At 33.7% G+C, this 17475-nt stretch overlaps 1 protein-coding gene across 1 annotated transcript in view; it reads right to left on the bottom strand.

The window, feature by feature from the left end:
* adcy2a (adenylate cyclase 2a) overlaps window positions 1-17475 on the bottom strand; it is a 207921-nt gene that overhangs the window by 152342 nt on the left and 38104 nt on the right. The window contains exon 2 of the mRNA XM_081387821.1: window positions 3610-3807. Within this exon, the coding sequence (XP_081243947.1) occupies window positions 3610-3807 (198 nt within the window). The remainder of the gene's footprint in view (window positions 1-3609; window positions 3808-17475) is intronic.

The raw sequence follows: 17475 nt of genomic DNA on the forward strand, positions 1-17475 counted from the left end.
CTGTGCTGTTCTGTGAACGCAGCAAAGAGTTACCTTTTACTGCATGTGGCTTTGTCATGCCTGGCTAGGACAACGTGTAAAGAACACCAATAACTATTAAGATAACTATATTAGTGTCCACACCAACTGGAGATACAGTCCTGTTTATTGTAAGTGTGCTCTGCTATAATGCCTGCTGCTTTAAATGCTTCAGCTTGTTAATGCCAAATGAATTCTGACTGGCCAGATTCTCTAAATTTTTTCAAATTCAGTCTTCCAGTAGCATTAATATAGCATTCTTTCAAAATTATCTGGCCTTTAATAATGTTCTCAAAACATTTTAACATTTCTAAAAATGTCACTACTTATTTCAGAATGTTCAGAGAACATTCAAAAGTAACGTTCCCAAAATGTTTGCAGGATAGAACATTCCCTTTAACGTTCGCATCTACAAACTATTTTTATCTATCTATCTATCTATCTCTTTCTACCTAATCTATCTTTCTTTCAAACTATTTTTTATTTCTAACTAATCTTTCTTTCTTTTTAATCTTTATTTCTTTCTTTCTTACTAATCAATCTTTCTTTCTAACTAATCTTTCTAACTAAGCTTTCTTACTTTCTTCCTTTCTAACCAATCTATCTTTCTTCCTAACTAAGCTTTCTTTCTTTTTAACTAATCTTTCTTTCTAACTAATCTATCTTTCGTTCTTTCTTTCTAACTAATCTATCTTTCTTTCTAACTAATCCATCTTTCTTTCTTTCTAACTCTTCTGTCTTTCTTTCTTACTATTCTTTCTTTTTTCCTAAAATTTCTTTCTTTTTTCCTAACATTTTTTTCTTTTTTTCCTATAACATTTCTTTTTCTTTCTTTCTTTCTTTCTTTCTTTCTTTCTTTCTTTCTTTCTTTCTTTCTTTCTTTCTTTCTTTCTTTCTTTCTTTCTTTCTTTCTTTCTTTCTTTCTTTCTTTTTACTTTTCTTCCTTTCTAACTATTCTTTCTTTTTTACTTTTCTTTCTTTCTTTCTTTCTAACTATTCTTTCTTTCTTACAATTCTTTCTTTTTTCTTAACATTTCTTTCTTTCTGTCTTTCTTTCAAACTGATCTTTCTTTCTTTCTAATCTATCTTTCTCTATTTCTAACTAATCTTTCTTTCTTTTTCAAACTGATCTTTCTTTTTTTCTAACTAATCTATCTTTCTTTCTTTCTAACTAATTTATCTTTCTTTCTTTCTAACTAATCTATCTTTCTTTCCTTCTATCTAATCTATCTATCTTTCTTTAACTAATCCATCTTTCTTTTTATTCTTTCTAACTAATCTATCTTTCTTTCTTACTAATCTATCTTTCTTTCTAACTAATGTATCTTTCTTTCCTTCTAACTAATCTATCTATCTTTCTTTCCTTCTAACTAATCTATCTTTCTTTATTTCTAACTAATCTCTTTCTTTCTAACTAATCCATCTTTTTACTTTTCTTTCTTTCTTTCTTTCTTTTTTATCTTTCTTTTTTTTCAAACTAATCTTTCTTTATTTCTAACTAATTGTTCTGTCTTTATTTATTTTTTTCAAACTAATCTTTCTGTCTTTCTAATCTTTCTTTCTTTCAAACTGATCTTTCTTTCTTTTTTACTTTTCTTCCTTTCTAACTATTCTTTCTTTTTTACTTTTCTTTCTTTCTTTTTAACTTCTTTCTTTCTTTCTCTTTCTTTCTTTCTTTCTTTTTTACTTTTCTTTCTTTCTTTCTTTTTAACTTCTCTTTCTTTCTCTTTCTTTTTTCAAACGAATCTTTCTTTCTAACTAATCTTTCTTTCTAATTAATCTTTCTTTTTTCAAACTTATCTTTCTTTCTAGCTAATCTTTATTTCTAACTAACTAATCTTTCTTTCTTTCTTTCTTTCTTTCTTTCTTTCTTTCTTTCTTTCTTTCTTTCTTTCTTTCTTTCTTTCTAATATTTCTTTACTAGAAACATGGTAAATCATGTTAAACCATGCTAGAACAGTTTAAAACTTTCTGGCTAGGCTTTTTCAAGCCAACTTAAAGTTTGTCTACGAACTTTACCACCTAGTTTTCATTATAATTGTGGTGTTGACTTTATTCTCACAGAATTAGAACAACAATTATTAAAACTTTAATTTGCATCACTGGTGTGAACAGGCCTTAAGGCTTAATCAGGATTCTATAACAAACCTAAGTTGTATTAAGAAATGTCAATACTCATGGCACAGCACTATGTCAGTGTATTCAGTAGCTAGTTAAACTGAATTGCAAGTGGTTAGTGAATATTACACACTTTTCCTGAAATATTTTATGTGGTGCAATTGTTGTGTAGTGAATTAGCATGGGCTCTATGTATTGAGAATTGCCCTATCAGCCCTTAATCTGGAACCAAGCAGAGATATTGACTAACACAGGAAGTCATCCTTCCCTACACGTCTGACATCAGCCTTGTTTGTCTTTCACCATATGCCGCCCACTCCAGAGATACAATATGTCAGTGACAAACACTGGGTTTTATTTTAATACAGCAAGTTATTAGCTGCTTATATTCTCCATTTAATGACTTTTTTTTATTATTTTACTTGACAAACTGGCTACTGTTTATTTCATTGAATTGTTCATCCTTAATAGGAAAGTTCAGAATAGCTAGGGTAGACTTATGATTACTGTCTGAATTCCCAGGTCTAGTAACACATTTGCAGCTTTTTGATTAATGTTGAACACAATTATCCTCACTGGACATGCAGGTCAAACATGCTCAGCTGCCATGGGAGTAACACACATAAACTTTATTTATTCATCATTAAAAAGGGAGGAAAAAGTTGGATAATTCACATTTCATATTAGAAGTATGTAAGATGTGTGTGTCAAGTAAAACATTTACACATTTAACATTTTAACAGTTCAATTCTGTCATGCATTTGGACATGTTTGACATGGTCATAATTCAGAGAAGATAAGAAAAATCAAATGGGTTATAATTGCTTTGAAAAGTAAAAACAGAACTGATATGACACAGTAGAATAGATTCAGAAAATAAAGTAAGTAAATAAATAAAAGATTTTGACTAAGCATTTCTTGCCACTGACTTGCCAATATGACTGTTCAAAAGAGTTTCAGGGTTTTCACAAAATAAGCTGCACATATGCATGTGAGTTGGTATTAGGGATTAAACAGAATTGCTGAAATAGTATAAATTTAGCCCCAAAAAAGTAATGTAAATAATTAAAGAACTTTTTTTCTGTTCTCCACTGAAATATTTTCTTTTTATCTTTCTGGATTTCTTTAATTTTGATTGAGAATTCTCTGGACTTCTCACAAAATTCGAGAACGGAACTCTGTCCTAAAAAAATTTATATGCATCACAGGAAAGCAGTTGACTTGACAAAGTCTGAATTGCCTATAGTAAAGGTGACTCTTAACCAGAATTTCTTTTGCTCACTTGGGCCTGTCCTATACACCAGTACACATACACCTTCCTTTTTTTACTAAAGAATTGTGCTGTTTCTCCCTCAAGTCAATCTCGTGTTACCTTTTCCCACTGGTTCTCAAGAATACACCATCTGAGCTATATCAGGTAAAATGCCCATGAATGAAAACAACCTTAGGGTGCTGATAATGCAGTTGTCTTACCTGATCCCAGGGACAGATGATTCCTCCAAAAAACATAAAGAGGTAACCCATGGCAACCAGGCAGGCCCAGATCACCAAGGAGAAAACATGGAGCAGCTTCTTGAAGACGGACTCGATGCAGACCAGAACAAAGATAGTGAGGAAAATAGCCAGCGCAGTGGGGACAGTGATTACAAAGACGATGTGATCCTCGATATCCTGCGGAGAGATTGCAGTGTTACAAACAGACCTTTAAATGTGCCTTCCAACTGCACTTGCATGACAGCCACTAGACAATAGTTTATCAGATAAACTAGAGACTGCCTATCAACTCAAAACCCCACAAATTCTACCTTTAAACTGAGGGACCTTTGCTGGTTAATTTGTTTACTCTATAGGTTACACAGTGTCCCTGTTAATATTTACAATACACAGTGGTTATAACAACAAATATAATGTATAATTATAAGCAGCAGCACAAAATAAATGATAAGTATATCAAATGTAGGTTATAAATAATAATCATTACTTATACTTATTACATATACTTATTTATTTACTATATACTTATTGCACGTTTTCTCCAGTATTGCTACACTGGTGTACTGTATGTACTGAAATTTGGTATTGTAGCACTACATCATTGTGGTCTCTTTTGGATTAGTCTCAACCTCAGACGTCACGCCCACGGACTGTTGGCTGAACGTCTGATGCATATAGCACACGTTTCTGGAAACACTTCCTGAGTTTCAAAGTCGCGATCTGTTGAATTCTACAGGATGTCCAGGAGACCTGTGTGTCGTGTTCTTTATCCAGTCTTTATCTGCAGTCTTTAGCCTCCTTGTTAGAGTGCCTGACTCTCACGCCGGAGACCCGGGTTCGCACAGAGCGGGGCGAGTAGGACCCGGGTGGAGGGTTTCATTGGTGCCATGACCCAGATGGGAGTGAGGTTTAGGGGCTGAGTGTAACAGATACAAAGCAAACTCCAGGCACCCATTAGATATAGAAAGGGTCTGAAGATCTCCTACTCTCCTCAGAAAAGTATTTTTTAAGCTAAAAAAAAGCTACCTTGAGAGAAAGGTTCTTGACCTCAGCCGACTCCGGAGGTTTGAAAGGGTCCTCAACCAGCCCTTCAAGAACCACTGCCAGGTCCCATATGGGAACTCTGGTCCAAGTCGCAGGTCTCATCCTCCAAGCCCCACGAAGGAAACGTACGACCAGCTGATGTCTTCCCAAAGGGCCATCACCCAGAGGAGTGTGGAAAGCCGTAATGGCAGCTCAGGGGCCAGTCCCACAATTTCCGCCTCGGCCTGCCTGCACCATGGCATCTGTGATGGATTTTTTTAATTAATCATAACTAACATTTGTTTTTCTTGCAGGAACAACAATCATATGTTCTTTGGCTAAATGTGTCCCCTTTTTGGGAAAACTTGTGACTTTGAGTGTGTGAGTGTGAGTGTGAGAGTGTGTGTGTGTGTGTGTGTGTGTGTGTACTTGTCTACCTATCTAAGTGGGGACCTTGGTGCCGTTACACACTCACCAACAGGGGACCGTCGAGCCAAGTGGGGACTTTTTTCAAGTCCCCTGTTGGTCATGCTTTAAAACATGTTAAAATCAGCTAAAACACGCTCTGGTGAATTTTTTTCATTTTTGACCAAGTGGGGACCTACATGTGTGTGTGTGTTTAAGTCCATACTCAGCAGCGCTCCTGTAGGCTGGAGCAGGAACTGCAGTGGCCCATTAACACACGTCGTTCACACTTCTCTATTGTTTGAATGGCTGCTGTCCTAGAGGCTCTGAGACTGTAGAGCTGCTGTTTAACTGGAGCTTTCAGTAACACTTTATAATAACTCCACGCTATTAATCATTAGTTAAGAATTAGTAAACAGTTAATCATTTTCTAAAGTTTTATAAATGAATAGACATTAATAAGCAGTATATAAATACAGATATAAATGCTTTATTCTTGTTTTAAAAGCATATCTATAATGTGTTTGATAATTGTATTTTCATACTTTATTAATGATCAATTTATCATTTCTAAATAAAGTATAGTATCATTTACAAAGCAGTTATTTAGGAGTTGTCAGTGGTTCATAAGATCACTTAGAAAGTGTGAGTAAATGATTAAACAATTTAAATGTACATTCATAGATATTTATTATTCAGACATATAGTAATAGTTACTCAGTGTGTTAAATGCTTTATTAACATGTATTTCTACTGTAATGCAGGTAGTTATAAAGTATTTCGTAGTGGTCAGTTCACTATTTTTGTGAGCTCATCTAAAGTGAGGACTAGTTATGCCTTGTAAAACATTTATAAAGGAGATTTAAAGGCTGTTAATATTTCTATGTTCTGTATCACTGTGTGTGTGTTTGTTACCTTTTTCTGTTTAGAAGAAAACTGAGTCTTTAAATCTCCTTTATAAATGATTTACAAAGCACAACTAGTCCTCACTTCAGATGAGCTCACAAAATAGTTAACTGACCACTACTAAATGCTTTATAACTACCTGAATCTACAACATTTACTTACACTTTCTAAGTGATCTTATGAATCACTGACAACACCTAAATAACTGGTTTGTAAATAATGCTATACTTCATTTAGAAATGATAAATTGATAATTAATAAAGTATGAAAATACAATTATTAAACACATTATAGATATGCTTCTAAATCAGTAATACAGCATTTAAAGCTGTATGTATAAAATGCTTATTAATGTCTGCTTTATGAATTATGATTTAACTGTTTACTAATGCTTAACTAATGATTAATAGGATGCAGTTATTATAAAGGTTTACCATATATATTATATTTTTCATAACATAACTTCAAATATGCATTTTTTTATTTATTTTTTTGCCAAGAGGGGATCTGCAACTCAATGTTATAATTATAATGTAATTATTATTATATTATTAAGATATTGCAACTGATAGTATTGGCTGCACATTAATTAAAACATAATTTCTACTGTAATAAATTCAGTAGACATGTCCTTTTTTTTGTTTCCTTTGTTTCTAGGATGTTGATGTACAGAGATAGTCAGTGTTTGAAATATTGCTCAATTTAAATACAACCAAACATACTGTATGTCGCTCGTTACCATCCAACAGTGGACCTTTCTTGAAGATCAAATTCAAAACTTTTAAGTTGACTTGCTGCATCTGGTCATTTTGAAGAAACAATAATGAAATACACAATTTTCTTGTAAGGTCTTTTTTTATAATATAACTTCAAATATGCAAAAAAAAAAATTTTTAAACATGCCAAGATGGAATCTCAACTCTGAACGATGTCTACCTATACAAGTGGGGACTTTCTGAACGATGTCTACCTATACAAGTGGGGACTTTCTGAACGATCTCTACCTATACAAGTGGGGACTCACAATAGCCTGCAATGGAGCTGTGTGTGTGTGTGTTTGTGTGTGTGTGAACAGTTAAGTCTGTCTTTATTTTGTATGTCTTTATGTTCATATACATATAATAACACATAATAACATATATATAATATATGTTCACACAGGCATCAGAGATCACAATATGCATAGTTAAACATATACAATAATTTTTTTTTTTTTTAAAGAATGACGAACATTATCAGTTATCAAAAACTTAATTGCTTGAGGAAAGACCATTTAAATCTACAACTGGGTAAAAAATACAGACGGCCCGGCTGTAATAAGGATCCACTGAAGGCAAGTGTAAATGAGAACCCAAGTCCAGTTTATTACAAACAAAAGCAAAGATAAAACTAAAACATGGTGTGGCATGAAAAAATAAAAAATAAAAAACCAGAACATGAACAAAGACTTACAAACAGTGGTCTACAGGAAACAATACTTTACAAAGACACATGGAAAACATGAGGGCTAAATACAAAGACTAATGACAAGGCAAGGGACACCTGTGAACAGTGATCACACAATTAACCAATGACAAGACACATGGCAGGATCACATGAAAAACAGGGAATCCCATGACAGACATGGAAACATGACATGACACAAAAACATGACAAGAACAAACCCAAAATCATGACACCGGCAGCAACAGTTCAAAATCAGAGGCGAGAATATCCTCTTATCATTCATAATATTATTTTTCTTATTTAACGCTCTCTCTTCAGAGATACTTTCTAAGCTTGGTTATGCAGTCCCTAACAATTTACTTGCCATTGTTATGTGCCATTGCACACACACACACATACATGTCTATATTACTAACAGACCGATATCACTCTACACTGACCAAGTGGGGACGTTCTGAACGATCTCTACCTATACAAGTGGGGACTCACAATAGCCTGCAATGGAGCTGTGTGTGTGTGTGTGTGTGTGTGAACAGTGAAGTGAACTGGCAGTGAAGTCTGTCTTCATTATGTAACTATATATATATATATATATATATATATATATATATATATATATATATATATATATAGTATATTATATATTATGCCTTTTATCATTCATAATATTATTTCTCTTATTTAAAGCTTATTTTCTCTCTTCATAGATACTTTCTATGCTTGGTTATGCAGTCCCTTTAGGGTTTATGGGATTAATCAAACAGAAATAGCTCTTTAAGGTAACAATTTCAGGTGACTTATTTTAGTATAGTGTAAAGCATACTTTAAACAGTGAATAATGATTTTATTAATAAAAATGAACTTCGCGTCCCCAGTTGGATGGTAAAGAACGATACGTGTTTGTCTGCTTTGTACATTTCTTGCCATCACAAACACACTGTAAAAATTTTGGAGGTCAATCTCAAAATGTTATGTAGACTTGCTGCACTGAACATTTTTAGTTGGTTCAGTTGAAATATATGAAGTAGGGATGTTCATTTAACATTTTGTTTTCTGACTGACAGCTGGTGCTTGTTAACCAGTCAGATCAGTTAACTGACATGATTTGAAGGTTAGATTAGAATTAAATGGAATTAGAATAGATAATAGTCTGTGACCGATTCAAATACCTCAAACATGTAGACTTACATGTGCAAATAGCAGCATAAACAACAGAACATGAGGATTCACACACCGTCACATCAAGCACCCGCAGTGCTTCTGTGAACACAGTAAACCAGAATAAAACTGTATATGAAGAGTTTGGTTGCAAAACGCGATAAACGCCATTTTTTGACATTTGGATTTTATTATTGGAAATCACTGTTCAGATGTACCTTAATCTATGTGTGAATTGCTGCCATTAATACGATTTAAAAATGTACATTTTAAGCCTACTACAAAATTCATTTTTTCACAAAACGCAATATCCGCCAGCCCAGTTTCTTTACAAAGTGCGATATAACGGTTAGGCTATAGAACGTTCAGGATGCTGCGCGAGCTCAGGATGTCACGCGAGGAGAGAGTAACCGCCGGTGAAGTGCTCCGAGTTTGCTCAGTGATTTAACGATAATATCAAAACAAAAAACATATATTTTTAAAAAGAGGATTCAATAGGCTAACTAAAAAACGTTTACCATTTAATTGTTTATACTGTAGGCGAGCTGTCAGTCAAGTAGGCTACGTCACACACATACACACACACACACACACACACACACACAAACAAAACATTGATTCACTAGCTTTTCTTAATGGTATTACAATAGTAGAATATAGCCTAAGGTGGATATATAGCATTTTGCAAAAAAAAAAAATATATATATATATGTTGTTATGTTGTGTATGTTCTGGCCAAAACTAACTCAGAATCTTATTATTATTAATCAATCTTTGTATATACTATTCCATATATTTATGATATATTGTTTTTTTAACCAATTTAAGATGATTGACAATGTTAAGTTAAATATGTTGCATTTTGGCATGGTTTTTGACTTATTTATGAACTATTTATGGACATAAAATTAAATAAAAAATATCCTGGATTTGAAGAATATTGTGTCCCTGGCCTTCACTGAGCTCAGGTAATAGTTTAATGTACAAAAAATTGTGAATGAACTTGACTGTTGATATCTGTCAAATAACCAACATTTCTCAAAATGGATATATCTCGTTTTGCAACGAAACTCTTCATATATAACTGTATATATAATAAATAGGCCAACTTAAATGAACAATTAACAAAACTAAAGTGCAATAAATAATAAATGCTTTAGGGTCTGTTTACACGACATCATTTTCAACTGAAAACTGAAAACGTTTTGGCCGTTCATTTCAACGAAAATGCCATTTTGTGGGCCTGACAATGCAAGCTTTTGAAAACGAGTTTTAAAGTGCAAGGTTTTGAAAATGATGCCTTTACCATCTGCATGTAAACAACATAAACGGGAATTTGTGAAATTGGTATGTCATTCCAACCCGGTCACACTAAATGCTTCTCTATAGCACACATTGGGCCCTATCTCGCACCCAGCGCAATTGACTTTGTACAGCGACGCATGTATCATTCCTATTTTGCACCCGCGCAAAGCAGACTTTTCCCTGCACAGACGCACGTCGGTTAACTAAGAAATACACTTGCGCTCCCCGGGGCGGTTCAGCGCAAAGAGGAGGCGTGTTCCGGCACAAACGTTCCCTCATGCTATTTTACAGGTTTAGAAAACAATTGCGCCACTGACCGAAAAAAAAACAGTTCAAAGTCAGTGGCGCGTTGAGCATGTTATTCATATGCTATTTTAAGGGCGCATACTTGGCCATAATCAATGTAGCGTGTGCACAACATACACTTTTATTCTCTCATCTACACAGAAGCAGCAGTTCTCATTTTTGCAAATCATACATTATTACAATAGATAGATAGATAGATAGTTTATTATAAAAGCATACATCTAGCTCACACATTTACCCAAATTATCATACGCCTGTTTAATGTTTAACCAAAGTTAATTTGGGTGTGTTTCTCCATCCCCAACGTCCCTGACAAGAACGTCGGTCTCCTCGGCTGTGAACCGCTCCTCGCGTGCGCCTAAAACAAGCGTGCCTGCTCTTAAAGGGAATGTGAGATGACGCTCTGATTGGTTTATTTCACGTTACGCCCAAACCACACCTATGAATAATGAAGCTACTTCAGACCAACCCCTTTTAGATTTGCGCCGGGCGCAAGAGTCATTTATCCCGCCGGGAAAATAGCAACAGCGACGAGATCCGCCCACAAAGTTACTTGCGCTTTGCGCTTTGACACTTGCGTTTCAGATCGTTAAAATAGGGCCCATTGTGTTTATTGTGCAATTTATACGCGGAAATGAGTTTTTACGTGTATGTGATGCGCATGGGTGGGTTTAGGGTAGGTTTAGTAGTGGTGTGTAATATGTAATATGTATTATATGTTTGGTTAGGATTAGTGTTGTAGGGTGTGTGTACACGCAATAAAGTGTGTATCATATGCATGTAAAAAACTAATTTTCGCATAAAACATTGCACGATAAACAATGCGTGCTATAGAGATGCATGTTCATGAGATCAGGCTGGTCATGCACAAGTAAATAACATGTTCACATGTGTACTTATCATCAGGTGTTCACATGGTCATGAGTATTATGTGTTTGCCTTTTTTTTTTTACAAAGTGAACTACTGGCCTGGCTTGCATAATACAGCCCTTTTAGTGTTTATAGGGTTTGTTTGTAAACAATGTTATAGTTGTATTTAACAATATTTTACATTTTGCACGCAGTTGTGTAGTGTATTACTTTAGTTTGAAAATTACTTGCATTATCTTTTTAACTGTTAAATTCTCATTAATTTCTCTTTCATTATGCTTAGATGAGGTTAAATCTTGGCTTGCTCAAAACTTTTTGTCTTTAAATGAAGACAAAACTGAGGTGATCGTTTTTGGCCGGGGGTGAATAGAGCAGAAATATTGCTTTAAGGTAACAATTGCAGGTCACCACATAAGTTAAACTGTACATGATCTAGACTCTAGATAAATATAATGCGACCGCAGCAGTAAGTCAGGGGAATGCTTATATTTATTCCTTTGGTTTCAATTTTGAACATGTTGCAGTTCTTTTTAAAACGGTATACATTTTAATACAATTATAAAATGATATAACATAATTTGATACTGTATATTAGCAGCAATTACAGTACACATTTTTCACTTTAGCAGCAAAGTGCAGACCCTCTTTTCTGTAATGAAAGACCAATCTTATGGGTTGTGGTCTCTCAGACATTGGCAGTAATAAAAATAAAATAAAAACATTGTTTACCTTTGGACTTAAATTACACTTGATACTGGGCATCATTACATTTTTCCCTGACTGACAGGGGATGCTTGTAACCCGATCATAATCTGTTATCCGACAAGATTAGAATGTTATATTCTAATCAAATTAAATTAGAATGTATGTATTTCTCAATACTTATCACTTCTTTCAAAGCTCTTCACTCCCATTGTCTTAACCAACTTTCAGCTTCACTGCAGTTAATTTCACATTTAAAACGCATTAAAACTACCAGAACACATCATTCATGTCTCAAATTAAGTCATTCTTTCAGAACTCTAGTGAAGGTTTCAGCCAACAAACATAAATTAAATATACAAAACAAAACACACACAAACAACAGGCAGCAATATGCACTATTTTCTGCTGTTCAGAATTCAATGCAGTTTATGTTACATGGATCATGTTTACATTAATGTACAAAATTATTTCCTTTTGTATAGATGGTGATGAAAATGAAAGACTAAGACTTGTGTATGTGTTTAGTTACATCTTCATTTTTCAGATTTTTTTCAAAAATGAATATTCAGTATATATATCAATGTAGTATACGGTAGAAATGTTGCACATTTCAGTCTAGCTTAGGTTTTTAAATTAAATAACACAGTCTTGGAAAAATATGTAAGCATGTGCAAATAAGCCTGTATAGTAAATCAAGTTCTGTTTGTCTTTGTGTTTAAGTGAGAAATTAATTCATTTAAATTGAAAGATCTCAATGTTTATAAGATCTTTCAATTATGTTTAACAGTTTTGAGCATATAAAAGAGTGTATAAAAATGGGCCCTGAGTTTTGGCAGTGGTTGTGTCTAAGTGAAATATGTAGTTTGGAAGATGTAGTCACTGAATGCATTAATACAACATTGAATGACACAGACATTTGTAACACTTCTACAGTAATACCGTATTAAAATATATTCAGAATCTAAAAAAATAAATACAATCAAAACAATTAGATGTAGCTGAACACATACAGGTATTAATCTTTCAGTTTCATTACCATCTATAAAACGGGGAAACTTGGGGGGAAATGTGTACTGTACTGTAAACAATGAACATGTGACATAAAATGTTGTGAATTCTGAACAACAGAAAACAGCAGAAATATGTTATAATGCTACCTGTTATTTGTGTTTTTTTTATTTAACGTGTGTTTTTGGGGTAAAACCTTTTCTAGTGTTCTAGAAGAATGAGTTGATCTGAGACATGAATGAAGTTTCAGTGCATTTTGAATGTGAAATGAACTGCTGTCAAGCTGTAAGTTGGTTTGGAGAAGATATCATGGTCTTTCAACCTGATATCATTTAAGATATCATTTAAGACTGTGGTATAAATTATTGAATGATTTAACTATAACTCATTACTATCCTTGATATTCTAAAGTATTTTTCATGTGTATGTAGACTCTAGTGTGTGTATTGAGTTGTTGCACTTCCCCCCACACACAATTTACATATCAATGCAGGAAGGCCTGAAAGGCCAGTGTTTGTCTCAGGTGAGAAAACAGGCCAACAACCCTCACAGTACTGTTACCAATATATGTGCAACTTCTCAAATAAACTAGAGAAAACGCTGGGATTTACCCTGCCAAGTTAAATTAAATTACAGGTTTTGACAATCACTAGGACACATTTCTCAATATTTAGGTACATTTTCAAAACTCTTCACTCAGTTCTCCTAACCAACTTACAGCTTGACAGCAGTTCATTTCACATTCAAAATGCACTGAAACTTCATTCATATCTCAGATCAACTCATTCTTCCAGAACACTAGAAAAGGTTTCACCCATACACTTAGTGCATTTTGAATGTGAAATGAACTGCTGTCAAGCTGTAAGTTGGTTTGGAGAAGATAGCATGGTCTTTTAACCTGATATCATTTAAGATATAATTTAAGACTGTGGTATAAATGATTGAATGATTTAACTATAACTCATTATTATCCTTGATATTCTAAAATAGGTATTTTTCATGTGTATGTAGACTCTAGTGAGTATTGAGTTGTTGCACTTCCCCCCCCCCACACACAATTTACATATCAATGCAGGAAGGCCTGAAAGGCCAGTGTTTGTCTCAGGTGAGAAAACAGGCCAACAACCCTCACAGTACTGTTACCAATATATGTGCAACTTCTCAAATAAACTAGAGAAAACGCTGGGATTTACCATGCCAAATTAAATTAAATTACAGGTTTTTACAATCGCTAGGACACATTTCTCAATATTTAGGTACATTTTCAAAACTCTTCACTCAGTTCTCCTAACCAACTTTCAGCTTGACAGCAGTCCATTTCACATTCAAAATGCACTGAAACTTCATTCATATCTCAGATCAACTCATTCTTCCAGAACACCAGAAAAGGTTTCACCCATACACTTAGTGATACACTTTGCCACTCATAAAATAAACAAACACAAACAACAGGAGCATTACACAATGTTTTCTTTTGTAAAATGCTTTCATAAAACAAGAATGACACTATCTACTGTTTATAATTCACTGCAGTTGAACCCAGTTATCATCTATGATAATATCATTGAGCAGGTGGATATAAGTATCTTGGTGTGGTCATTGATCGTTCATTTACTTGGAAAGCCCACATTGATTATCTTTGTTCAAAATTCTGGCAACGATTGTATTTTTTAAGAAGACTTAGGCTGTTTGGTGTAAATCAGAGAATTATGCAATTATTTTATTATGCCGTTTTAGGTAGTCTTTTAAATTATTGGATGCAAACTTGGCAATCTTTCGGTCCAATTAAAATCACAGCTTGCACGTCTGGTGAAAACTGCAATGAAAGTTATGGGTGTAAGAGAGTACTCATCACTTCAATCAATTTACGAATCGATGGTTATTAAAAATGCACAGACAATAGTGAGTGATTCAAGCCATCTTTTATTTCCAATGTGTCAGCTTCTGCCATCAGGGAGATGGTATAGAGTCCCACTGAGTAAGAGTAACCGTTACAAAAAATCATTTATTCCTGTATCTATTAATATGTTAAATAGCAAGATGTAGTAATGTAGTCGTCTTTTTAAACTCTTTTTGGTTTGTGTGTGTATGTATATGTTGTGTACTAATGCAGCTATGAGTCCAAGACAGATTTACTGAAAAAGGGCAATAAAGTAAAGTATACTAACTAACTTTTTAACATTACTGTACTAAAATATTCCTAAGTTTCCCCTTTTGTATAGGTGAACACTTGTGTTGGTGTTTAGTTACATCTAATTATTTTGATAATATTATATTTTAGAATCAGAATATCTATTTCAATGTGATATTACTGATATTACTTGTTATTTTTAACAGTTTAACAGTACTATTATTATTAACAGTTTTAAAAAGAGTATGTAAACATGTGCAAATTAGCCTGTATAGAACATAAAGTTCTGTTGGAGTTTGTGTTTAAGAAGAATTCATGTAAATGGCACAAAATGCATTCAATGAGATCTTTCAAAGCAGTGATCCACAGTTTAGCTCACATAGACGGATGGTGTGATCACTGTGTGAAGAGAGTTTTGAAAAAGTGACATTAGTATTGAGAAACTGAAATTGTATTTGTGTTTGGAATAATCATCAATTTAGTGTCATTGTAAACATAGTGCTAAGATTTTATATTTAAATATTATACTATAATATATACACACACTGATTTCAGAAAATCACTGGTAGTGTGAATGAATAGAAATCAAACAATCCCGGGACAAATTATCAGTGTATTTTCCGGAATCTCTGTGTGAATGGGGCTTATGTGAGCCAAACTGTGGATCATTTATTATTGCTTTGGCAAAAAAAATATTTATTTCTCACTTAACACAAACACCAACAGACATTTATGTTCTATACAGGCCAATTTGCAGATGTTTACATTCTCTAATCAAAACTGATGTTCAAAACCTAATATTTAAATATATTCTGAATCTAAAAAAAAAAAAAAAACTAAAAAAAAAAACTAAACACCTATACAAGTGTTACTCTCAGTTTCATATTTTTGTACAGTATTGTAAATATTGTAAACGTGGATAATGTAACATTAACTGCAGTGAACAGTAGATAGTGTAATTCTTGTTTTATTTATTTTTAAATAAATTTTTACAAAAGAAAACTTTACAAAATAAATTTGGCAGGGTAAATCCCAGCGTTTTCTCTAGTTTATTTGAGAAGTTGCACATATATTGGTAACAGTACTGTGAAGGTTGTTGGCCTGTTTTCTCACCTGAGACAAACACTGGCCTTTCAGGCCTTCCTGCATTAATATGTAAATTGTGTGTGGGGGGAAGTGCAACAACTCAATACACACACTAGAGTCTACATACACATGAAAAATACCTATTTTAGAATATCAAGGATAATAATGAGTTATAGTTAAATCATTCAATCATTTATACCACAGTCTTAAATTATATCTTAAATGATATCAGGTTAAAAGACCATGCTATCTTCTCCAAACCAACTTACAGCTTGACAGCAGTTCATTTCACATTCAAAACGCACTAAGTGTATGGGTGAAACCTTTTCTAGTGTTCTGGAAGAATGAGTTGATCTGAGATATGAATGAAGTTTCAGTCCATTTTGAATGTGAGATGAACTGCTGTCAAGCTGTAAGTTGGTTAGGAGAACCGAGTGAAGAGTTTTGAAAATGTACCTAAATATTGAGAAATATGTCCTAGTGATTGTCAAAACCTGTAATTTAATTTATCTTGGCAGGGTAAATCCCAGCGTTTTCTCTAGTTTATTTTAGTTTATTTGAGAAGTTGCACATATATTGGTAACAGTACTGTGAGGGTTGTTGGCCTGTTTTCTCACCTGAGACAAACACTGGCCTTTCAGGCCTTCCTGCATTGATATGTAAATTGTGTGTGGGGGGAAGTGCAACAACTCAATACAAACACTAGAGTCTACATACACATGAAAAATACCTATTTTAGAATATCAAGGATAATAATGAGTTATAGTTAAATCATTCAATCATTTATACCACAGTCTTAAATGATATCTTAAATGATATCAGGTTAAAAGACCATGCTATCTTCTCCAAACCAACTTACAGCTTGACAGCAGTTCATTTCACATTCAAAACGCACTAAGTGTATGGGTGAAACCTTTTCTAGTGTTCTGGAAGAATGAGTTGATCTGAGATATGAATGAAGTTTCAGTCCATTTTGAATGTGAGATGAACTGCTGTCAAGCTGTAAGTTGGTTAGGAGAACCGAGTGAAGAGTTTTGAAAATGTACCTAAATATTGAGAAATATGTCCTAGTGATTGTCAAAACCTGTAATTTAATTTATCTTGGCAGGGTAAATCCCAGCGTTTTCTCTAGTTTATTTTAGTTTATTTGAGAAGTTGCACATATATTGGTAACAGTACTGTGAGGGTTGTTGGCCTGTTTTCTCACCTGAGACAAACACTGGCCTTTCAGGCCTTCCTGCATTAATATGTAAATTGTGTGTGGGGGGAAGTGCAACAACTCAATACAAACACTAGAGTCTACATACACATGAAAAATACCTATTTTAGAATATCAAGGATAATAATGAGTTATAGTTAAATCATTCAATCATTTATACCACAGTCTTAAATTATATCTTAAATTATATCAGGTTGAAAGACCATGATATCTTCTCCAAACCAACAGCTTGACAGCAGTTCATTTCACATTCAAAATGCACTGAAACTTCATTCAT

This window comes from Scardinius erythrophthalmus (assembly GCF_964197995.2).
Source record: "Scardinius erythrophthalmus genome assembly, chromosome: 16".
In the NCBI taxonomy this organism is placed as follows: domain Eukaryota; kingdom Metazoa; phylum Chordata; class Actinopteri; order Cypriniformes; family Leuciscidae; genus Scardinius; species Scardinius erythrophthalmus.